The sequence below is a fragment of the Amblyraja radiata genome, chromosome 15 (assembly GCF_010909765.2).
Source record: "Amblyraja radiata isolate CabotCenter1 chromosome 15, sAmbRad1.1.pri, whole genome shotgun sequence".
In the NCBI taxonomy this organism is placed as follows: domain Eukaryota; kingdom Metazoa; phylum Chordata; class Chondrichthyes; order Rajiformes; family Rajidae; genus Amblyraja; species Amblyraja radiata.
In genome coordinates this window covers 28,677,724-28,702,546 of record NC_045970.1, presented here as the reverse complement: position 1 = coordinate 28,702,546, position 24,823 = coordinate 28,677,724, and the positions used below count along the sequence as shown (strand labels likewise).

At 42.3% G+C, this 24,823-nt stretch overlaps 1 protein-coding gene across 2 annotated transcripts in view; it reads right to left on the bottom strand.

The window, feature by feature from the left end:
• The window catches only part of atrnl1 (attractin like 1), a 720,322-nt gene that overhangs the window by 487,825 nt on the left and 207,674 nt on the right, over positions 1–24,823 (bottom strand). For both annotated transcript variants that reach the window (XM_033033944.1, XM_033033942.1), the window contains exon 19: positions 20,053–20,190. In XM_033033944.1, coding sequence (XP_032889835.1) covers positions 20,053–20,190 — 138 coding nt within the window. The remainder of the gene's footprint in view (positions 1–20,052; positions 20,191–24,823) is intronic.

Here is a 24,823-nt window from a genome sequence, read left to right as displayed (position 1 = left end):
ACTGCTTACGTTTTTTTTCCCAATGAGCCAATGAAATTCACTGGTCAGCACCGGCTACAACCTAGGAGAACCTTTGACCTCCAGGCAACCCACTAGGGACCTCTTGGCGACCCACCTACGGCACGAGAATTCTCCCTACTCTCCATGGCGGCTTCATAGTAGTCGCCGCTAATTTTTCAGCATGTTGAAAAATTCACGGTGACCATAATGAGGCCGCGACTAGTTCCCAGAATGCGGGAACTCCTCACGACCATGAAGGCGACTCCCCAGCAACCATCCGCGAACATGTGTCCACCATGTGGCGACTGCATAGTCTCCTGCAGTCGCCTAAAAAGTCGGCTAAGTGGGACAGGCCCATAAAGCATCAGCTTTGAACCCGAGCATGTAGAATCACTAAAATATTTGAGTAACAACTATGTAATCTTACCAATTGTATACGCTTCAGTTGAAGATAATACTTTGCACTTTTGAAACAGAGGCCTGGAACTCACAGCCGGGGATAGTGGTGGAGGCAGACACGATAGTTGCAATTAAGAGACTTCTGAATAAGCACACAGATATGCAAGCAATGAAGGGATATGGATTAGGTGCAGACAGCTAGGGGTTGCTCTTGGCATCATGTTCGGCACAGGAATTGTGGGCTGAAGGCCCTGTTCCTGGGCTATATTATTCTATGCTCTGTGTTGTAACTTGGCAAAACCTGCTGGCATACTTGTTCAAAAACAAGGCAGGAACAGTGCTGGCTTCTCTAGCTATAAGTCAGTCCAAGTACATTTAGATTAGGAGACCCATTACAGGAATGTTAAGTGTCTTATGGTCTGAAGAAATTGGGAGATAAGGATAAGGAGTAGATGAATGGAAGCACAGTTAGTATAAACCAGAGAACCTTAAGGTCAGTGAACCTTGAATCAGGAGTAGCCAAAGTATTGAAAAAAATTCAAAGGGACCGACTTAATGTTTAATTGAAAGACAGAGACTGATTTGTGGGAGTCAGCATGGTTTTATTCAACAGAAACCTGTCTAATAGATCCGTCTGCATTTTTTGAGGTGGTAACTGCAGCAGTGATGGAAATGGGGGAGTACGCAAGGGGACGGCATTCCCCTACTTTTCAGTTTCCAGTTTATGTCCAATTTCTGTACAAGAAGGGAGCCAGAGTTATTAAATACGGATTTTTTTTTTAAATGACCATGGATAATCGTTACGAGTCACCGCTGCACCGGCCATGAGACAAAAACAATTTGTTAACTACCGCTGTTAGCACTTGTTAACAGCCTGCAGTTAACACGTAGTTATACAATGTGTCACTTGTTAACAGCCTGCAGTTAACACATAGTTATACAATGTGTCATCCTCAATACATCGATCCACATTCCTCAGTAATTGTAATTGTGTTTTGACCATGTATTAATGACGCCGCGTTCCTTTGAATAAAATTCACGGGAGAATTTCTTAAAAATTACTGTCATTAAGGGCTCCGGACCGCGAGCACAGGCTTCTTCCTTGTGTGCAGGTACAGTCATTCACCCACGTTATTTTAAGAAGGAACTTCAAATGCTGCAACAATCGAAGGTAGACAAAAATGCTGGAGAAACTCATCGGTTGATGCAGCATCTCACCCGCTGAGTTTCTCCAGCATTTTTGTCCACCCACGTTATTTAGTAATTATTTAGTCATTTTTACCCGTCATTTAGGGATGTTATATGAAATTTTTTTTTAAATAAGTTTATGTGTTGTTTTCTTTCTCACCTTCAAGGTTAGTACTTCTGTTTGCCTTTGTTTGCTTCAGTTTTATTTAGTGTCATTTATCACATTGTGGTTTTTAAAATTCATATAAATTCATAGCGTCGCCTGAGCACCAAATACCTTCAGCTGTACCTGCAACTGAAGCTACAGGTGGATTAGTAGACCTTGAAGAGGCATTGACACTTTGTTTTTATATAGAGGGGTAATAAAGAAGGGCTCCGGACCACAACCTCACTGACTGAATGATACAGACGTCCTGACTGAAAATCACACCCTTCCAATCAATTATTTTAGGATAAGCCTTTCTTACGCTACTTTTTGCTTTGCTCATTTTCAAAATATAGAATTTTGAATTTGGCATTTGATTAGTACAAGGAGACTATCAAGCGCATAATATCTTTTTTTTTTTTACACACTGCAACTTTCCACATTTCTACTTTTGGGTATGTATGTGGCAATTATAGCTGATGGAATTTTCTCCCATAATACTAGTTATATTCGTAATAACATATTTAAATACGTGAAATTTTCAATCTTTCCCAACCACTTAAAAAATACCTGAAGAAGGGACCCGACCCTAAACGTCGCCTAGCCATTCCCTCCATAGATAGACACAAAATGCTGGAATAACTCAGCGGGTCAGGCAACATCTCTGGAGAGAAGGAATAGGTGAGGAATAGATCCCTCCATAGATCCAGCCTGATCTAGTGAGTTCTCCTGCACTTTATGTTTTGCTCTTAAAATAAATCTGTGGTCCACTGAAGAAACAACATGATAGACCACTCTGGAAGTGCAACTTTTGCTGTACACTTCAAACTGTAGAACACATCATAATACACCCTGGGTGATTTCATGGGGTTAGATTTTTTTTAAATCTGTTGTCTAGAATTGATACCCACCCTATGTACCTTATATCAGATTTAAATCGGAATTCCGATTTTTTTGTGTTCCTATTTGTCAATTTTGTGCCCGATTATTTGGCAGCCAATCAACCACTGTCTCTAAGAGGGCTGCATCCAATCACCGACCAGCTTCGCTTAAAATTCCAATCCAATCAACAAATCGGTCTCCTACCATCCAATCAGCCGCTGTCTCCAAGGGCATTGACAGAACTTGGCAGCTCTGGGCTTAGAGCCACCCCCCCTTCCTTCCCAACCTCAGCCTCACGGACCTTAGCGTACCCCTAGTTCCTAAAACCCCTTTCCATCACTGAACTGTATCTACTACAACCTCTGGCAGCTCGTTTGATATAACCATAATCATAAAGCTGGCCATTAGATCTAATTTCCATTTCTCTCCCCCCCACCTTCCTCATCTTAAACCCATGGTTTTAGACTCCCCTACACTGGGGGGGGGGGGGGGGGGGAAGATCTCCCATCTTACAAACCACCATAAGGTCACCACTCAGCTTCCTATACTCGTGGGTATAGGTTTGGCTTAAGGGTAGACCTCTATAACCTGAAATAATAAAATAAATTTGTATTTAAGTGTCCTTCATAAACATTTACCTGGAGGACAGTGAATACTCATTGAGAGTATATAAAATAATGACATTGATAGGACTTCAGAGATTAAAGGAATCAAAAGATGTTGGGAAATTTGTCGCTGCGTATAAGCCACATTCCGATCTAATACCATAAGATATTTCACCAACGATATATTTTTTACTGTTTCTATTAATACATCAGAGCTTCATCATCCAATTTAGACAACATCATGAAAATGCAAGAACATGCACATGGTCAACCACACTGATAAAGGCAACATAGAACACTGTTTACGTATAATTCATTATCAAATTGTTTCTCTTGAAGCATTACCCAATCTTTCTTTTAGAAATTGACCGTTCTGCTTTGCATTATCAATGTTTTTCTTTTATTGCTGTATTTCTTATATTTCCTTGCCTGCTATTTAATGAATCATACCTTCTTCCCTGTAAATATGTGAGTTAAACTATGAATAAAGGGACTGTGAAAAACATTTGAAACACTTCGAGCAATTAAAAAATAATGTATATGAGTAACCCTTGTTCTGAAACACTCAAAAACAACATCCAATGATACTGATGATAGATGACGCCCGTATCAATATTAATACTGCTTCAAAACACCGAGAGCCTTACCCAGTCTTTCCCTATCGCAATACTTTTCCAGTTCTGGTGACATGTTTGTAAATCTTCTCAGCAACCTGACAAATACTATATGTAACACTTCAGCTTGGCCTAACTCATCTATATTACTAAAAGTCTGTTCTTGACCGGTTTTGGCCATCTGTGCTGCGATTTCCGAGAGAACGCCGCCACCTTCGGCCGTCATTTTTGGCCACCTTGCTCAGAGCCCCCCTCCGCCGTATGTGTGCCGAGGATTTTTCCCGTCGATGAAAAATGACAGAGATATTAATGATTTTACAATATTCCCCATTCTCTCTGCTGCCCCTGCTGGCGGCAGGGGGGAGGGACTATAAACCAGGAAGTGGTGTGCCTCAATCAGTGTCTGCAAGCTGGAGGAAGGCAGAGGGTCACGTTTCTCTGAGCTGTGAATAACAATGAACACATGTCTACTCAAATGTAAGTGTCCTTAGTGGTTCTAAAACGCTTGCAGAATGTGTCTATCGGTTCTAAAATGTTTGCAAAAAGTGTTTATTGGTTCTAACATGTTTGCAAAAAGTGTCTCTTTTGCTTCTACAGTGCTTGCAGAATGTGTCTTTTTTGGTTCTAAAATGTTTTTTTAGGTTCTCCCCCCCTTTCCTCTCCCACCCCCCTCTCCTCTCCCCCCTCTCCTCTTCCCCCCCCTCTCCTCTTCCCCCCCCTCCTCTCCCCCCTCTCCTCTTCCCCCCCCTCTCCTCTTCCCCCCCCCTCTCCTCTTCCCCCCCTCTCCTCTTCCCCCCCCCTCTCCTCTTCCCCCCCCCTCTCCTCTTCCCCCCCCCTCTCCTCTCTCCCCCCCCTCTCCTCTCCCCCCTCTCCTCTCCCCCCCCCTCTCCACTCCCCCCCCTCCTCTCCCCCTCCCCCCTCTCCTCTCCCCCCCCCCCCTCCTCTTTCCCCCCCCCCCTCCTCTTTCCCCCCCCCCCTCCTCTTTCCCCCCCCCCTCCTCTTTCCCTCCCCCCCTCCTCTTTCCCCCCCCCTCCTCCTTTCCCCCCCCCCTCCTCTTCCTCCCCCCCCTCCTCTTTCCCCCCCCTCCTCTTTCCCCCCCCCCTCCTCTTTCCCCCCCTCCTCTTTCCCCCCCCCTCTTTCCCCCCCTCCTCTTTCCCCCCCCCTCCTCTTTCCCCCCCCCTCCTCTTTCCCCCCCCCCTCCTCTTTCCCCCCCCCCCCTCCTCTTCCCCCCTCATACGTCAGTAGATAGGTTGTTTATGAGATAAAAGGAGAAAATTAATAATATGAATATAATATCAAGGGGGGTAATTAGCGTGAGTGCGGGGGGGGGATAGTTAGTGTGTGTGACGCTGCATGCCGCCTCCCCCCCCCCACAACCGCACGTTGGGGGAACAGACCCGACGGGTCTGCACTTGGTCTAGTATTATATATAATTCCAGCTCAACCTCTCTACTCTTATATTCCATATCTCAGCAAATAAAGTAAAACATCCTATATACCTTTTGAGCACTTTATTTGCCTGTCCGACTACAATTCAGGATCTGTGGCCATGCACTTCAAGGTCCTGCCTTTTCCCCACATAATTCAATTTTCTGTCAATTATTGTATATTTATTGTATATTTTCTGCCTCACTGAACCCCAAGCAGTTTTGATTATGATGAACCAATTGTAACTCATTCAATTAAAATATTCTTAATTCTTTGCATCAATCTACAATTTATTTTATGCTATTGCTGCCCGAATAATTCCAGGCAATCTGCCCCACAGCCAATTCACCGAGCAAAAAGCAGCCATTCAGGAGATTGATGACAAACCTATTCACCGCTAAAGATAAATGACCACGGAACACAGACAGCCAAGAAAAAAGGAATACCAAAGAGTGGAGTTGGACATTTGCAGTGATCACAGGGCATAAACAGAAGCTGAGTCAACTCCCAACCTCAGCAAATAATTCATCAAGCATCACCATGGGCTGTTATTTTCCTTAGTCTCTAATGGACCAAGTACTTTCATCTGGAAAGATGTCTGATGGTGGCTGACCTATCCTGGCCATCTAGTGCAGCACACTTGGACTCAATTTGTGCATTTCTGCAAAACAAATTCATGTAATTGAATTTCACAATTTGCTTGCGCACTTGCTTGCCTCACTATTTTGCTCCTTGTGAGATTTTGTTTTACGTTCAGGGTAAAATACTCAATCCAAAATGTTCACTGGTTCTGCACATCAAGCTAATTAATACTTCAACATTGATATACATTTACACTTCTTTTGTCTCTAAAAACATTGGTCATTGCAAAAAAATTAATATGGGTTAATGTATCTTGTCAAAAGCTTCAGCAACACAACATATTTAAATCTTTTAAATAATTATCTAATGAACTGGCTTTTACCACCCCAGGCACAGAGTTTGCAAAGATTCATTACCCTCAGAAAAATTTCGTCCCATCTCAGTTTTAAATGACCAGTCCCTTGTCTTGTAACAATGTTTCTTAGTTTGTGGCTCTCACGTTGGTCAAAGCTTCTCATCATCTTCTCTGTCAAGTCCCCTTACGTTCCTTTGTGTTTGAATAAGTTGATGGTGGTCTTTGTCGTGAAGAGGATGAAGGAGCGACAGCTCATTTTGGGTCGTTTGCATGTTCTAATTTGATCAAATGTTTTTTTTGCTCTTTCCTTGTTCCTTGATTTTTATCCCTCTCTCTCCAGCTTTGCAACTTTCAGACATCTGATTTCTTCCAATTCTGACCTCTCATGCATTCTTCAAGTAAAAACACCATTAAAGTAAAATCTATCGTGTTTTATATTAATTAGATTAATTAACAAATACCGAGTCTTTTCCCTACTGGATCAGTGAGGAGATTTGAAGAAATGGATTCGCCATTAGTGCACTAGACACCCATGCACACTGCACATTAATGCTCTGTAGCTGGGCGTCCCGGCCAATATTGTGGCGCAACAGCAGTTAAAATGTTTCAACATCTGAACTCCAGCTGATCATAAATGTCTGCATTGGTCAAATGTGCATATAAAGCTCCAATGATAAATCAGCTGAGATACAGCAACAGGCTGATGTGATGACGGTTCCTTCCAAACCTGCCAGTCAGTCCACTCAATTCAGCTCATTATTTACTTACCGAGTATTATTTAATAATAACATCTCTGAATTATCTTGGAACTGCATTAAATGGTGCTAGATAAATGCATGAATTATTGCTGTTACAGTATAATCATTCACATGAAACAATAATCGTTAAATATTTTCATGGTTGATGTAGATGCTGTTAGCTTTTCAACGTTACTCTTGATGGTATTTTCGTTCCCAACAATGAGAGTTAAGGGCCTGTCCCACGAGCATGCGACTGCATGCAGCAAGCACGACCAAACCGGAAGCGGGGGTCGCGCGGAGATCGGGTGATCCCCGTACAGGGCCTGTCCCACCAGCATGCGACTGCATGCGGCGAGCGCGACCAAACCAGAAGCGGGGGCCGCGCGGAGGTCGAGTGAGTGACATGAAGTTCGAGCGAAGTCCGTGGGAAGTTCGCAAGTGACGTCCGGCGTCGAGACACTGCGTATGCCCGTCGAGGCGGTGCGTAAGGTATCGAGGCGGCTGCGGGCCGGCAGGCTGTTGCCGAGCTGAATTTTTTAACACAGTCAGTTTTTCGGAACCCAGATGTCGGGACCAGCTCCGCACAACTCCATACAGCTCCGGCGATCGAAGTGGGACCGGCCCCGCGAGGCCGTACGGCTCAAGCGACCACGTTATGTCACGCTTGCCGCATACAGTCGCATGCTCGTGGGACAGGCCCTTTAGTACTTTCACTTCATAGTGATAAAAGTATATCAAGCTAGCTTTCCTAGCAAAATTTAAAAAATATTCTTAAATTCACGGTTCAATTTCTTTAGAACGTAATTTTGGAAAGATGAAATTCATATCTATTCTAACCATAAGTGTACTAGTATTTAACACCAGCAAATGTAGAGTTATTTCACTGATGCCTATAAGCTTCACTTCATCTTGCAGAATGAGAGAATAATACAGCAGTGGGATTTAGTTCATTGTGCCTGCTTTGAATTATCTAATTTGTTCTGCTCTTTTGCTGCAACCTTAGCCCCCTCAGCACAATTTTCCTTTTCATAAACATTGAATTTGCAATATTAAACAAATCTTTTGATTTTCTCATAATTTGACATCACCTGCATAATTTGACATCATCCAAGATTCTAGCTCCAGAATTCTCATCACATTGTAAATAAGATTGATGACTTCCTAAAAATTAACACATAGCATGTCTCCAAACCCACTCTGTCAAACATTCATCAGGCACAGGGTGAAAAGCAGACTGATTGGTTGCATTATGACCTGATTCAATAACTCAAATGCCCAGGAACTAAAGAAGCTGCAGAAAGTCGTGGACTCTGCCCGGTCCATCAAGGACATTGACCACTGAAGGGATCTACACGAAACGCTGCCTCAAGAAGGCAGCTAACACCCTGATCATTAGGAAGAGCTTGAGAAATGTTTTCTCCAGGTTCAAGGCCAGCTTCTTCCCGGCTCTGGAAGCAACCTGCACAACCCGACCCCAGCGTCAAACTACTATGATCTTTCAATAAGTTTGTACTTCAGCTTACACTATTATTGTCTGGTTATCTGGCATAACTGATAATTTATTGCATTATTGTATATTTCTTTATTATGATGTTGCATTAATGTGCCTGTTAAGATGCAGCAAATAGGAAATTCATTGTTCCATTCCTGATGCATATGACAATTAAACAATTCTTTACTCTTGAAGGTAGAAGGAATTTATATTATGACTATGAAATCAACTCAATGCATTTGTGAGTCACTACACTATAAAACTCAAGGTATATATCAGCCTGGTGAGTTTGAACAACAAATGTAACTGGATCATCTGTAATTGAATTGAGGATTATAGACAATCCTTTCTTCATAATTAAATTATTTTGTTTCCCCCCAGCTGCCTTTGAAAGTCTTCCTTTACAATACCCAAGAATTTAGCCATGATAGATGTAGAACTAACCAAATTATCACACCTAGGGCCATATATATGTTCTTTTTGAAGAATTGAATAGGAAATATTTTCAATGTTATTGTTACCACCCCAGAATCCAAATAGCTATGGATTTAGAGTACACCAACCCCCCAGCTCCCAACTTAATTTATTTTAGTACACTACGAAGCATTCTATCTTAGCAGAATGTTTTTATGAATTTTCATTTCACCTTCTTAATAAACATTTCATTCCTAACGAACAATTTATGAACTCAAATGCATCTCCTAATAATTTGGTTGTAGAACTGGGAATGCTGCTGATATTTTCCCCGGTATATATTGACAAGAACAAATTAAAGAAGACCTCATACATCAGCATTTCTGTTCTCTCTTCATTAAATATCCCATTTACTCTTTATTGCTTTGCCTGCTATGAATGTACCTGATGAACTGTTGCTGTTTTCCCTAATGTCCACTACGATTTGTTTTTTCATTTACACTCAATTATCATTTTAGTGTCTCTTAATTTATGTTTGGGTCTTTTCTGGTTTGCATTTCCCAGGTTTTATTAAAGCAGCAACAAAAGGTTTTGAACTACGTATAACTTACTCACATTTTAACCATTTATACCTTGATTCTGATTCTGATATAAACTAGCTGCTTCAATAATACTACATATGATTTAATCAATTATACATTTCTCTACACCATGATTTCACATAAAGCCCAATTCTTAAGCTGCAGTTTGAAAAATCAATCCATAAAAACACGATTTACCTTATGCCCATGCTACAACATAACTTATTCTACATTTGTCACCACATTCGACTCAATGGTATTTAAGTAAAAGCTTAAGTGAAATTAAAAATGAACTGTATCAAGATATATGTTTGAAGGATTTGTCTCCTTTTTCACCTCATTTCAAAGAGTAGAAATGACCAAATTGTAGTAGTCCATTTTACAAAACAATCACAACTCTCAATTGTAACAATCGTGAAACGGTCAATAACTAATTTTCTTTATGTATTATAGTTCTGTACATTGATACATAGGATACACATGCTGTTACCTTCAACCATGTTGATAGTCCAACTGTTTTGGAACTCATGCCTTCATCAGGGACAATGCCCTTCAGTCACCCATATCCAAGAACAGAATTGGCTGATTGAATTACTGCCATTAGTGAAGACCAGTAATCCTCAGTGGAAATGCAGGGAAAAGTCAGTATACAAAATCAAAAAGTTCAAGGATTGCAATGTTCACACAGAGGTTCCTCCATATCATTTCCCACCCCAATTACCTTGCCAGCATAGATGCCCAACTCTATCAATGACCACCTCGGCATTTTCAATTTACTCAACCTCACGCTTTTGTAATTTGATATTTCTCCCTGTGGCAGAAACTCAGGTCATCCCAGCAGAAAGTTTCATTCACAATTTCAATGAGACTTTAAACTTTACTTCAGAATGTAAATTTGCAAAACTAGAGCACATGGTTTTGGGGATAGGGGTAGGGTATTGAAACGGATAGAGAACTGGTTGGCAGACAGGAAGCAAAGAGCAGGAATTAACAGGTCCTTTTCAGAATGGCAGGCAGTGACTAGTGGGGTTCTGCAACGCTCATTGCTGGGGCCCAAGTTATTTACAATATATATTAACAATTTAGATGAGGGAATTAAATGTTACATCTCCAAGTTTGCGGATGACACAAAGCTAGGTGGCAGTGTGAGCCGCAAGGAGGATGCTATGAGGCAGAAGTATGACTTGGATAGGTTGGCTGATTGGGCAGATGCATGGCAGATGCAGTATAATGTGGATAAATGTGAGGTTATCCACTTTGGTGACAAGAACAAGAAGGCAGATTATTATCTGAATGGTGTCAGATTAGGAAAATGGGCTTACAACGAGACCTAGGTGACCTTGTACATCAGTCACTGAAAGTAAGCATTCACGTACAGCAGGCAGCAAAGAAAGTGAATTGCATGTTGGCCTTCATAGCAAGAGGATTTAAATATAGGAGCAAGGAGGTCCTACTGCAGTTGTAAAGGGCCCTGGCGCGACCGCACCTGGAGTACTGTGTGTAGTTTTGGTCTCCTAACTTGAGGAAGGACATTCTTGCTATTGAGGGAGTGCAGCGTAGGTTCACCAGGTTAATTCCCGGGATAGCGGGACTGACATATAATGAAAGAATGGGTCAACTGGGCTTTCATTATTCACTATTCGCTGAAATTCAGAAGGATGAGAGGATATCTTATAGAAACATATAAAAGTCTTAAGGGATTGGACAGGCTAGATACAGGAAAAATGTTCCTGATGTTGGGGGAGTCCGAACCAGGGCTCACAGTTTAAGACCTAGGTCTTAAGTCTGAAGAAGGGTTTCGGCCATAAACGTTGCCTATTTCCTTCGCTCCATAGATGCTGCTGCACCTGCTGAGTTTCTCCAGCACTTTGTGTACCCTCACAGTTTAAGAATAAGGGGTAGGCCATTTAGAACTGAGGTGAGGAAAAACATTTTCACCCAGAGAGTTGTGAATCTGTGGAATTCTCTGCCACAGAAGGCAGTGGAGGCCAACTCATTGGATGTTTTCAAGAGAGAGTTAGATTTAGCTCTTATGGTTAACAGAATCAAGGGATATGGGGGAAAAGCAGGAACGGGGTACTGATTTTGGATGATCAGCCATGATCCTATTGAATGGTGGTGCTGACTGGAAGGCCTACACCTGCAACTATTTTTTTGTGTTTCTATTCTATCCCTACCCACTTCCCCAATACTTTCAAGAATCAAAGGCAACCCTAAAATTCAACGCATCATTTATTGCAACTTCAATAAAATGTCCGTCATAACAGGAAAGTAATTTGCATAAAATGACAAACATTTTCATTACATTCATCCATTTAGCAGATGAAACAGCATTTTCAGTGAAGAAGATAATGTATAGGTGCTAATTAGTGTCTCATTATATGGAGCTGTCTTTAATCTTTTGTGCTGAAAAACTAACACATTAGTCCCCAATCATCAGTTGTGGTTGTAAAGTGTATGATTTAAGTATGTGCCAAAAAATCATTCCACCCATTCAGCTAATAAAACTTTTAGTATTGATGGCAATATTCCAAGGATGTATTAGAATTGTATTGAATTTTAGGAATAGGCATTTAATCATAAAATAAAACTTCCTGAGTAGTGCCAAAGAGTGCACACTTTTGAATGCAAGTCTGCGAATCAATTTTTTGTAGCAATGACAGTAAGGACACAACTTTCTATTTCCAGAACATCTTCCTTTTATAGACTCTCTTGGGGGAAAACATAGATATGTGATTTGGCTTGAAAATATCAGATTCAGATTCAGATTCAACGTTAATTGTCATTGTCAGTGTACAATACAGAGACAACGGAAGGTCTTTTGCTCTGTTCAATCGTGTGAATCATTGTCACAAACAGAATCAAAGTGATGCATTCTATGTTTTAATGAACAGGAGTTTGTGCATTGAGAAAGAAGTTGGCAGATATTTAAGGCAATGTAACAGTTCAGACATTTCTGAAAGTACTATGGATTATAAAATTGGGTTCATGCACGGGGAACAAATTTATCCGTGTTTCTGGGGACCCTAGCAGGACGTAAAACTTCTGTACTTTGAAGGGGATTTTTATCATCAAGCTGAACTCCTTCTCTCTGCTTATAAGCATAAACTGAAACATGAGATCCATTCCAGATACTAGTATAATGCTGGTCTGAGGAAATAAATAACCTCATGCATAACTTATTTTAGGTGGTGGACTGGTCCTACTCAAATATTCAGTGGCCAAGCTAAATCAATATGCTACTGCCAATATAAATTTATTCCAGTAAGAGTGTGCAGGACTATGTAACAAATACGTCAAACCAAGGATAAACACAAAAAGCTGGAGTAACTCAGCGAGACAGGCAGCATCTCTGGAGAGAAGGAATGGGTGATGTTTCGGGACGAGACCCTTCTTCAGACTGAGTCAAACCGAATGTTTTCAAAATGGAAAACATGGATAAACCACGAGTTGTGAACAGAGCCCAGTTTGTCAAGTAAACCATTCTCTCTCACATATCCCACCCCATTGAGTCTAGCGGCCTTGGGATAGCAACCAACCAGCAGCAGAATAGGACCACTCTCACTCTGGCCTTTCTCTTTCCCTCTGCTGTGGGGCAAAAGATACCAAAGCTTGAAAGCACTTAAGGGCCTGTTCCACTGACGCGGCCTTTCAGCGACTGTCTTTGACCGGTGAAGGGGGGGAGAAGTGGGGGGGAGAAGGGGGGGGGAGAAGGGGGGGGGGGGTAGAAGGGAGGGGGGGGTAGAAGGGGGGGGGGAAGAAGGGAGGGGGGGGGAGAAGGAGTGGAGACACTTTTAAGAAGCCAGACAACTTATAATAAAGTTTACCAGGCATTTTACAATACCGGTCGGTTTTCCTTGGTCCTGAAAACTCCAATGAGCCAATTAAAATGCCCGGTCAGCGAATGAGATTGCCTACGGTTGCCCTCGACTGCCAGTAACTACATAGCCACCCCACTCCACTCCGAGTTGAAAAGAACCATGCCGACCAATTTTTACTCGCGGAAAATGTCTCAACATGCTGAAAAATATTCCTCGACCAAACTGAGGCCGGAACTTCCCTCGATGGAGAGTTCCAGTGACCTCATAGGACCTCCTAGGACCACGTGTTGACCATGCTGCGAGTTTGAGTTGAGGGCAGACTCATCTAAACTCGCAGATTAGGTCGCCGCAGTGGGACAGCCCCTTCACCACCAGATTCAAGAACAGTTTCTTTCCCACTGTCATCAGACTCTTGAACCATTATTTTATAAACTATTGATGAATTCCTCATCTCCCAAACGACCTCATTGTGGCCCTTGCACTTTTTTTAACTGCTCTTACTCTGTAGATGTAACATTATATTCTGCATTCTGTTTATTTTCTCTCTTGCACTACTGAGTGTGCAAGAGAGGTGTAACTGGCCTGGACAGCACGCAAATCAAAACTTTCAATGTATGTTGGTATACCTGACAGTAATAAGAAACCAAACCAGAAAGCACCATATCACTTCCTTTAATCATTGCAACATCTATTTATCATTGGCAACATTCCTTGCTGCTGAAAAGTTGCCTCCTCTACAGTGGTGTAAAGAGCTGCCTGGAACAGTGGTACTTGGTGTATTCCAGGTCCTCCAGAGGTTACAAATGCCAGACTTGTGTACAGCCCTTTCATACCATTGAGTGTCTGAGAGACCAATGGATGGAGTTTCCAGCTGTTGTGGAGCTGCGGACATCTTCTACCCTGTGGGAACTCAGTTCGCTGCAATGTGTGAATGGTTGTGTTAATTGCCAATGGTCGGGCAATTTGTTTATTTATTGAAACATAGTGTGAGGCAACCTTCATTTCCGATTTGCCCGATTTCCGATCCTTAGATCTTTGGTTGCAACCTGTAGAAGACCTATACACTGTCACAACTACAGGTGCACAACCTTTTATCCGAAAGCCTTGGGACCAGACACTTTTCGTAATTCAGAATTTGTCGGTCTTCGGAATGGAAATTTTTTAGCGTAGATTTTAATGGCTTGCTCAGTGGTAGAGTGTTCGGCTCATATCCGCAAGGTCGCGAGTTTGCGCCTTGATCCTGGCAGTTAATCGATCGCGAGTTTGAGTCTTCAATGTCGTTTTTTCTTGCAGAATAAATGTTTGTATGAAATGCAGTGTAGGAGAGGTGTACTGACTGTGTGGGCAGAACTTTGGAAGTGATTGCCCACCAGTCTAAAAAGCCGCTGTGTCTCCCTGTCCCTGGGATAGCAGGGGGCGATCAAACAGCACAATACCCCCCTCCCTCTCCAACTCCAGAGGAATCCGCTCCCCGATGGGCCGCTACAGCGACAAGTGGCAGTTTGCCCACAGCCCGAGCTGCGCCCCCTCATCCGCCACCCCAAGAACAAGACGTACCTTGCACACCATCAGCTTCTGCCCCTACGTGTTCCTCTGGAGTTGGAGCGGGGCTGGGCTGGAGTTGCTGCTGGCTGTGGGTCTCTGGGATCTCCGTGCTTGCAGTGGGCCTGGGGGTCGGTGGGAGCTGTGGAGCCTGTGGACCTACGGACCTACCTCCGTGGAGCTAGCCAGCTTCGGAGCGTGGAGAGCTGCGGGGGCGAGCTGCTGCGACCCGACTCCGGTGGATGGTGACACCGGGAGCTCGCGGGTCCCCGGTGGGAGACTGCTTCGCGGGGCACCGGCAACGGCGACTTCTCCCGCCCGAATTACGGGGTTGAGAGTGACCTGGAGGGGGGTCTTACAACGCCCGGCGCGGCTGTAAATTGCCGCGGACGTGCTAGCGCCCGCCGGGGGCTTTGACCTCGACTTCGGGAGAGGAATGGAGAGCAGGGGAGAGACAAGTCTTTGCCTTCCATCACAGTGAGGAGGAGACTCACTGTGATGGATGTTTATGTGAATTGAATTGTGTTGGTGTGTGTCTTGGTTCTTTTTTTGTATGGCTGCAGAAACCAAAAATTTCGTTTGAACCTCATGTGAGGTTCAAATGACAAATAAAAGGTATTGTTATTATTGTATTGTATTGGTGTCCCGTTGGTCCTGACGTCTCCGGCCACCCCGCTGGACTGGAGCTGAGACCGGGAACTGTACCGCCCTTGCCCCCTCCCTCTGCAACTGCAAACAACCTCACTCTCCTGCAAGGGCGGTACAGTTCCCGGAGGATGGCAGGTGGCCGGAGACGTCAGGACCAACAGGAACCCGCTCCCCGATGGGCCCCTACGACGCCCTGAGCTGCGCCCCGTCATCCGCAACCCAGGTTCCTCTGTAGTTGGAGTGGGGCTGGGCTGGGCTGCTGTTGGCTGTGGGTCTCTGGGTTCTCCGTGCTTGCGGTGGTCGGTGTCCAATTGGTCCTGACGTCTCCGGTGACTAGCACAGTCCTGCTGCAATCGCCGACGTGAAGACAGTGCAAAGCCCCCGCGCCGGTGCAATGGGCGGGGAGCTGGAGAGGGGAGGGAAGGGGTCACACACATGGCCGGGAAGTAGAGGGGCGTAGGTGGGGTGAAACTGAAGGCAGCGACAATCTGCACTGTGTATCGTGAGTCTACCGTGGGAACTTTTTAACTCAGCGGGCAGGCAGCAGCAGATTGTCAATTATTAACCCTCCCGCGCAATATACCCTCACCTTCTCTTTTATGAATGGGGATTTAGTTCCCCTTTCTTCGAGGACCGACCGGAGGTTCCGCTGTCACCTCTGCGGGCCGCCCTCGGTGAACGTTTTCAAGGACCTTTCTTCAAGGACCGAAAAAATGGCCGCTATTCGGAGGTTTTCGTTATTTGGATCTTCGGATAAAAGGTTGTGCACCTGTACAAGAACTTTCAACGCATCAATAGGGTTCGCCGCAATGAATCCAACAATATCAATTTTGATACAATGTTACACGAGGAAAGTCAACAGCACTTTTTCTGCCCGCCTTGCATTTCAGTTTCATAGCCTTTTCCACAACCAATACAATAAAACTTTTTTTTATAAACGATGGTGTGCAGCGATATTAATAAAAATAACATTTAGTTCAGAAAATCTGTCAGTCTGGCAACAGAGTCCCAATCATGCTGTATTACAGTTTTACTGCATTACAGCAACCCACATTGCTGCTTTTAAACACAAAGGCATGGCGCAAACTCCATGACCTAATATTTTGCCAGCCTAGTGTAAAGCAACATTCAGTATCAGCAATGTTTTTACTGCAACAAAATGCTCAATCTGGACATTGACAATAAATGAAGAGAAAACCAAGCGTTACTTTGCACCCTGTCGATAACGTGATGTGCAAATACAGTGCATCTATCAAAATAAACGAGTCATAATTCATCATTGAAGCATCCTGCATCAGTGATTAAAACAGCTGTAGACTCGACTTAAAATGCTGCTACTTTACCAAGACGATAATAAAAATCATTTATCACAAATGCCAGAAAAGAACAGTAGCAATGCTTTCAACTTTTCTCTGGCCACCTCCCCATAATGTGCGAGTCTCAGCTAGTAGAACTCCTTGAGATTAATCACAATAAATCACACTGAAATTAAGCAAGACAAATCCAATCCAACTAACTACCACCCAGTCTGCTCATCAGCAAATAGACAGAAGACATCGTTGATCATGCTGTTGACCAAGATTAACATGGGCTGGTATGGCGACTGGTAGGGAAATGGACGGTGACATTTGCAGTACTATCATACTGGTAAGAAGTTTCAGTCACTTTTGAGCCCTGACCAAGATAAACCCTGAGCCCTGAACTAACATTAAGACAAAATGGTTGTGCTTTGCACGACGGAAGAGCTTTGTGGCTGTTGCTGGTCAATCATCTCAGTGGTCAGACAGCACTGCAGGAGTTCCTTATACCAGTCACACAGACCCAGCCAGCCTTAACTGCTTCACCAATGACCAACCTTCCATCAGAAGGTCATGAGGGGATATTCATCGATGGGGGCACAAGCCTCAATTCCATTTGCAACTCTTCAAAAAGTGATAGAGTGAAACGGACCATGACGACATGAAACTAGACTGAAACAACATCTAGACACAGGCTGCTAAACAACAAGTAACATTCGTGCCACACAAGATTATCTCCAACAAGAGAAATGGACTTTCCAACAAATTAATGCTATCAAGTCATAACCCTCACCACTGATCAGATATAGATGCAAGTATACCAAAAAATGCATCTCAAACTCATTCCCTCCAGTTATCCGCTAACAAAACTTTTCTAAATGCCTGTATTCCCAGTCATGAAATTAAGACATTTTAAAAAATCATCTGGAGGAACACAATGGATGAGGAACCATCTGTGGAGGGAATGGACAGTTGACATTTCAGGATGGCACCACTAACCTAGACGGCAAGAGGAGAGGGGAGGAAGGACAGTGGGGTAGGGTGGTGCAAGAGTCAAGAGCTAGCAAGCGATAGTTGAATACAGGTGAGGAGAGGTTGAATGGCAGATAACAATCAGCTGGGGGAGGGAAGGGTGTAGGTGCCAATGGAGGCTGGGGGGCGATAAGTGGAGAACAAAAGGCTGCAGATTCTGGGATGTGATTGAAAAGAAGGGTAAAGATTAGAACTGAATGAGGAGTGGTGGCAGAAAAGAACAACAGGGTAAGGGAAGGGTGAGCAGTTGGGCTGGGAAATGGAGGAAATTAAATAAATTGATAGAGCCTGGGGGGGGGGGGGTAGTTAGGAGGAGGGAGTAAGAAACAGAGGAGCTGCATGTTATCTTACATTGGATAAAACAATGTTCATGCCATTGTGTTGCAGGTGGAATATGAGGTACTGTTCCTCCAAGCCTGTGAATGGGAAGGAGACTGTAAATGACTGGCAACCGGGAGATTCTGATGGCCACAATGGACAGAACACAGATGCTTGGCAAAGCGGTGAACTGGCTTGGATTTGGTCTCACCAAGATAGATGAGGCAACGTGGTAAACCACTTGTTTTTGATATTGCTGAGACACTGCGAATGGCTGTACCCATGATGGTTTCAAACATTTGCTTTATTCTCAGCACCTAACATGCTGTAAATGAATGAGCCACTGCCACAATCATTTGTCCTTCCCCAGCTGAACGTACTCATCCTTCTATGTCGCCTGAAGCAGGAACTGGGAGAAAGGTTTAGGAAAGCAAATATACAAGCAGCCCAGAAAGGTCCCTAAGAGTGTTTCCATCTTCTTCAAAGACAGCTACACATATGAATGCCTCTCTGGGATGTACTGAGTTGGTTGAGGCTGGATGCACTTTGTGTAGGGGCTGTGGATGAGGGAAAGAGAACGGGAGACGCCTTTTTGATCAAAATAAATGATTCAACGTTTTAAATTATTTGCGTTTTAAATTATCTATTTTCTAATTAAGAAAGCTCGTTTTCTCTTTATGTATGTATTTCAATGTTATTAGCTCTTAGCCATATTGAAAACCGATTAATTGACTATCACATATTTAACAGCAATGGCAACTTTTCAACCATACAGGGTTCCTCAGTAACAGTGGTGGCCCAGCCCATGATCACGCTCTGCCTCGAGAGATCAAAAGCTTTGTGCCAGTCAAATAAGGTTTCCGTACATAGAGCTATGAAAGATGGGCATGGAAAAGTGAGTGTGGCAATTCCAGGAAGAACTCGACCATCAAAAAAATGGACTCTTAACGAAGCACATAGCAAAAAGAAAACATTGATGCTCTGCATATTCCTTTGGTCAGTTTTGAGGATTCAGATGCAGGACATCTGAGCAGGAAATACAAAACTCAGCACTAAATTATAAGACCATGAAATGAGATAAATATGATCCAAAATTCAGCCAAGTCACTGAATGCAAAACATTTTCGGGCCTCAGTTGCATTTTTCTAAAATTAAGAAATAGCTTTTGAAGAATTTATTTGTTGGCTTTGCAGAATTTGTTCATTTTTGTTTGGCAGCTGCCACTTCCCCATCTCCATTATTTATGTTAGCTTTTGTGAGATGAGAGAAAGCAGGTTGATTTTTCATTTTCAAGCTAAGAATTTCAAAGCCAACTTTGGCAACCTTACAAACATCTGAGTAAAAGAAAAGAAACTGAAATTGGAAACCCTGCATATGTAGCTGAGCCCTATGGTACCTAAGCTTGCACAGACATCAGAACAAACATTTCCAGCAGATCGATGCTGCATTGTACATTCGGTTTAGCCCAGCAACTTGCACATAAATTTGATACCCAAAATTCCGTTTTCCACCAGCCCAAACATTAGTTGCAAGTGCAAGTGAAAAATCATATAAGACATCTGGGCTACGAGCAAGGAAGCCAAATGGAAAGAATCATCAAAAACTTGAACATCAAAAATATTTTTGTATTTTAAATATAACACAAACGTTAATCAATTTCAGTAAAAACTCATCAAGCACCTTTCAATATAATCCTTACACCCATGAGAAAACTGCATCTTTCATATAGTTCTCCCAACAGAGGCCAGCTCCTCTTGTATTCCATTGCCAAATTTCTACGATTGATGCATCTAACGTGGTAGTTTCACTGGCGTGTGAGGCATATAATGCAGACTGGTTCCAACAAACAATTTATGAACCACCATGTTCTAGCAATATTGAAAAAGACACAAAAGACTGTGTCTGTCATTAACTTACGACAAAGTCAATTTATATTAGGTATTGCACCGTGCTCGCATTCGTACTTACGCTGGCATCTGCCACCATTGGTTGGATCACCGTAGTATCCTTGCATGCAGGCTTCACATCGTCTTCCAACAGTGAGGTTCTTGCATTGTTCACAGATGCTGCCATTGATGCAAGTACTATGGCCATTGCACTGACATGCTACAAAAGAATATAGGGAACATTAAGAGGGACTGTTTACACTCTGAGCAATTCCAGTTTATTAATACTTTGCTTTGCACAAAACACAATTCTAATATCCAGACATAAGAGATCATTATGTAAAAACAAGGAACTGCAGATGCTAGTTTACAACAAAAAAGGCACAAAGTACTGGAGTAACTCAGCGGGTCAGGCAGCATCCCTGGAGAACACAGAATGGTGACCTTTCAGGTCGGGACCCTGAAGAAGTGTCAGGATTCTGAAAAAGGATCCCGACTCAAAATGGACAATTCATTAGTTCAGTTTGTGGGTGTTAAATTTAGGATTTAGTGGCTACAAATCTGAAACAAGGATGGTGACAATTTAGAGAGTTTCCCCTAACACATCATTAATCATAAACTCTGCAATAAAATGTAATATATCAACACCAAAATGATCAAAATTCACAGTGGGCTACAGCATAAAATCACCAGATAAACTCTTCAAAATGAACAGGCTATTGCGGACTTGGTGGACTGCACATGCGGCAAGACAGGAAGTAAATTGCAGAACAGTCAGAGGAGAGTCAGTGAATGTTGTTTGCTTAGATTTTCAGAAAGCCTTAGATAAGGTGCCGCATGTGAGACTGTTAAAGAAGATGAGAGCCCATAGTATCAAAGGGAAGACACCAGCATGGATAGCAGGTTGGCTGGATGGCAGAAGACAAAGAGTGACAATAAGGGCGGCCTTTTCTGGTTGGCTGTCAGTGACAAGCGGATTTCTGCAGGGGTCGGTGCTGGGCCGCTGCTCTTCAAGTTGTATATCAATGATTTGGATGAGGTGAATGAAGGTTTTGTGGCCAGGTTTGCAGATGAGACGAAGATAGGTGGATGAGCAGGTAGTGTAGAGAAAGCAGGGACTCTGCAGAAGGACTTGGACAGGTTGGGAGAGTGGGCAGAGAAGTGGCAGATGTAATACAGCATCGCAAAGTGTGGAGTCATGCATTTTGGAAGTAGGCATAGACTAATTTCTAAATGGGGAGAAAATCCAGAAATTAGAGGTGCATAAGGGCTTGGGAGTGCTGGTGCAGGATCCCAAAAAGTTAATTTGCAAGTCAAATCAGTAGTAAGGAAGGCATATACAATGTTAGCATTTATTTCGAGAGGACTAGAATACAAAAATATGGTTGTAATGCTGAGGTTTTATAAGGTGCTGGCCAGGCCACATTTGGCGTATTGTGGACAGGCTAGATGCAGGAAGTTTATTCCCGATGTTGGGGAAGTCCAGAACTAGGGGTCACAGTTTAAGGATAAGAGGGAAGTCTTTTAGGACCGAGATGAGAAAATCATTTTTTACACAGAGAGTGGTGAATCTGTGGAATTCTCTGCCTCAGAAGGTAGTTGAGGCCAGTTCATTGGCTATATTTAAGAGGGAGTTAGATGTGGCCCTTGTGGCTAAAGGGATCAGGGGGTATGGAGAGAAGGCAGGTACAGGATACTGAGTTGGATGATCAGCCATGATCATATCGAATGGCGGTGCAGGCCCGAAGGGCCGAATGGCCTACTCCTGCACCTATTTTCTATGTTTCTATGTTTCTATGTGAGCAATTTTGGGCCCCATATCTGAGGAAGGATATGCTGGCGTTGGAGGGGGTCCAGGGGAGGTTTATGAGAATGAAAGTCAGGAGAATGGGGTTGAGGGGGTGAGTTAGATCAGACACGATTGAATGGCTGGGTAGACTTGTTTGGCCCATGGTCCAATTCTGCGACAATCACTTATGAACTTTATGATGAAAGTAATGAACCACATGGAAGCTCCTGCACTGAAAGTACATTACATTGAGGAATCTACTTAGTTCTTCCAGATGCCATTAACAGGCTATCAAACTTCCACATAAAACTAACTTGTGCCTCCTCTGCTATTGCCATAACAATACAAAAGATGATGGACAACTTTGGTTAAAAACAATTAATTCCAGCTATTAAAGCTGCATGATGGCTTTAGGTCAAAGGCATCATGCATCTCTCAATTAAAGCTATGGTATATTTTAAACACAATACACCAAAGGAGATGCAGTTAAATTCTAAATAGCTGGCAACAGAATGTTATTATTAGGAAAGTCCCAACGAAAGTTCACAAGGAAATTATTTATATATTCAACAATATATAGCCATGCAACCCATTGTTTTTAATTTGCAAATATATAATTCAGCATTATTTTATTAAAGTATTATGCAGTAGTTCTGTCATATCTACCAAATTAAAATGCAACTTTCATCACAATGTACACATAAACATGTGTTAAAAGACCTTTTTCAAGATACCACAGGGTATTCTGTTTTGCTAAATTTCTACCTGTAACAAGGCCTTATTCCCACGACAAAAAAACCCCTCAAATAATCAATAGGCACGATAGTAACAATATTCCCTTTACAACTAGTGACAACCTAATTGAATGGGGGGGTAACAGAATCTCACAGATATCACCTTTTGTCTTCGTACAATCAAGTCATACACGACTACAGCAGTCAGTGTGAAGAGAAAATTAACCAAAGTGCAGAATAAAGTGTTACTAAATTACAGTTGCAGCTGCAAAGAAAGAAAGAAAAAATTACAAGGGCCCAAAAAAGGTTGGATTGGGAGATCAGGATGACACCCTTGGTAAGTAGTCAGATGATAGTGGGGAAGAAGCTGTTTCTGAATCTGGTGGCACATGCCTTTTGCCCGAAAGAAGACGAGGGAATGACCGTAAGAGTCATTTCTTAATGGTCCGTGATTCATGAAATTTATCGCTGAATACACACATTTTTGTCAGTTTGCCCTTCCTTCAACTATATTTAATTACAATAATATCATATCCCCGTGTGCTAATCAATGTTCTCAGTTCATCTACCTTACTCGTCAGACTCATTCCATCTTCTAACTTCGTCACAGTGATTTAGTGAAATATAAGTAGCCCCATTAGATAATTGGAAATAAAAGACAACTTAACTTCTAATCAAATGGAAATGTTAGAAGTGCCAGTACCTTTTTAATTTAAAACTAATTAAAATCACCTGGCTCTGATTACCAATGCTTGTTGATCTCAAATCTCTGCCAACACCATTCCATAACCAGCTATTATGAAATTTACAGTTGCCCTAGGGTTATGACCTGTCCAGTCTTTTCGAGGTAGTGACTCCTGTAGATCCCTTCGATAGTGGGGAAGCCAGTACCAGTGAAGGACTGCAAAACCTTTTGAGATTTAAATGCATGAACAGTTTACAGATGAAACAGATCATGTAATTGCACTGTTGGGCCAAGATGATTACAGGAACACAGAAGGCACTAGACTTGAATATACACATCAATGTGCAAAGTGAATTGTTCTTTCCAATGTAGTATTCGCTGCGACAGTTCCATAATTATTTGGAGGTTTGAAATGTTTTTCACATCCAAGCACAAAACTTTATTTCCTAAATATTGAAGTGATTTCAATACAAAGGGCATAATTAGGAATTCATGTCTGCACTACAAATTGACATTAAAACTATTTTCTTGTATTTTTCTGCCAATCTCCCAGTGTCTTCAGTACATTAAATATTTGCATGTTTCATTTGTTTACAAATGCATCAAAATATTGTGCTTGATGCCATTTCAAAATGTACACTCCTTTCAACAATGACATTTTACACAAATAGGTCTCCTTAATCTTCTAACTTTCTTTGAATATTAATATAGATAAACAGACAATGGAAATCATATTCCATTAAATCGCCTCCTCTATAATGTTGAACAGTTCTATTTGATTTTTCTCTGCTATGATGAAAGAGTTTCTCAATTATCTCACCATCACAATTGGAACCTTTAACGTATTTTACGCAAGGTTCCAATCGCTTCAATCGAATGGTTAAAATTGATCATGGAAACTGCAAGTGTGTCTATTCAGATTCTTATCAGATTTATATTCTCCTTATTTTCCAAACAATCTTTCTCCATGCACTGACAATCTTGCATGTCCCCCTATAATATTTCCAACGTGTAGTCTTCCTTTAAACATTCCACTTATTATTTCTCTCTCTGTTCCTCTGAGCTTTCAACTGTTTGGAAGCAATTTATATTTTCTTTTAAATCACCCAAATGTGGCAGCCAACATTTATCTATAGTGAACTGTATTTGCCACCTATCAATGAAATCCCTTGAAGTTTTTCTCCTGCTATCTTTTACTATCTCCCTCACAGCTTGCCAGTGTGATAGCATTAGCCAACATTGATATTGCTCCCTGTGTGCTAATATCCGGGGTATATTCAGTACAGACATTACAACAGATTTCTTCGGCACAGCATCAGGTGTAACCTCAATAGCTAAACAGTAATTTGAACTATATCTTTTCAAGAACCATTTTATCCTAAACAATAATTTTAATGTCATGGGTCTTAATTTTCTGAACATGCCATTTGAGTGATGCACTATGTAATATATTTTATTATGAAATTGACATTACTTATTCGTGTGAACAAGACCATTTAACCTATTTCCAGGCATGCTGCTGGATTTTCTTCAATGTTTGTCAGAGATATATTCCACTGTTACACTATACAATTCTTTGTGGAACAAAGATTAAAAAATGTCATAAACTGAGCCATATAAAAATGTAGTAAGAATGTAGTCCAAA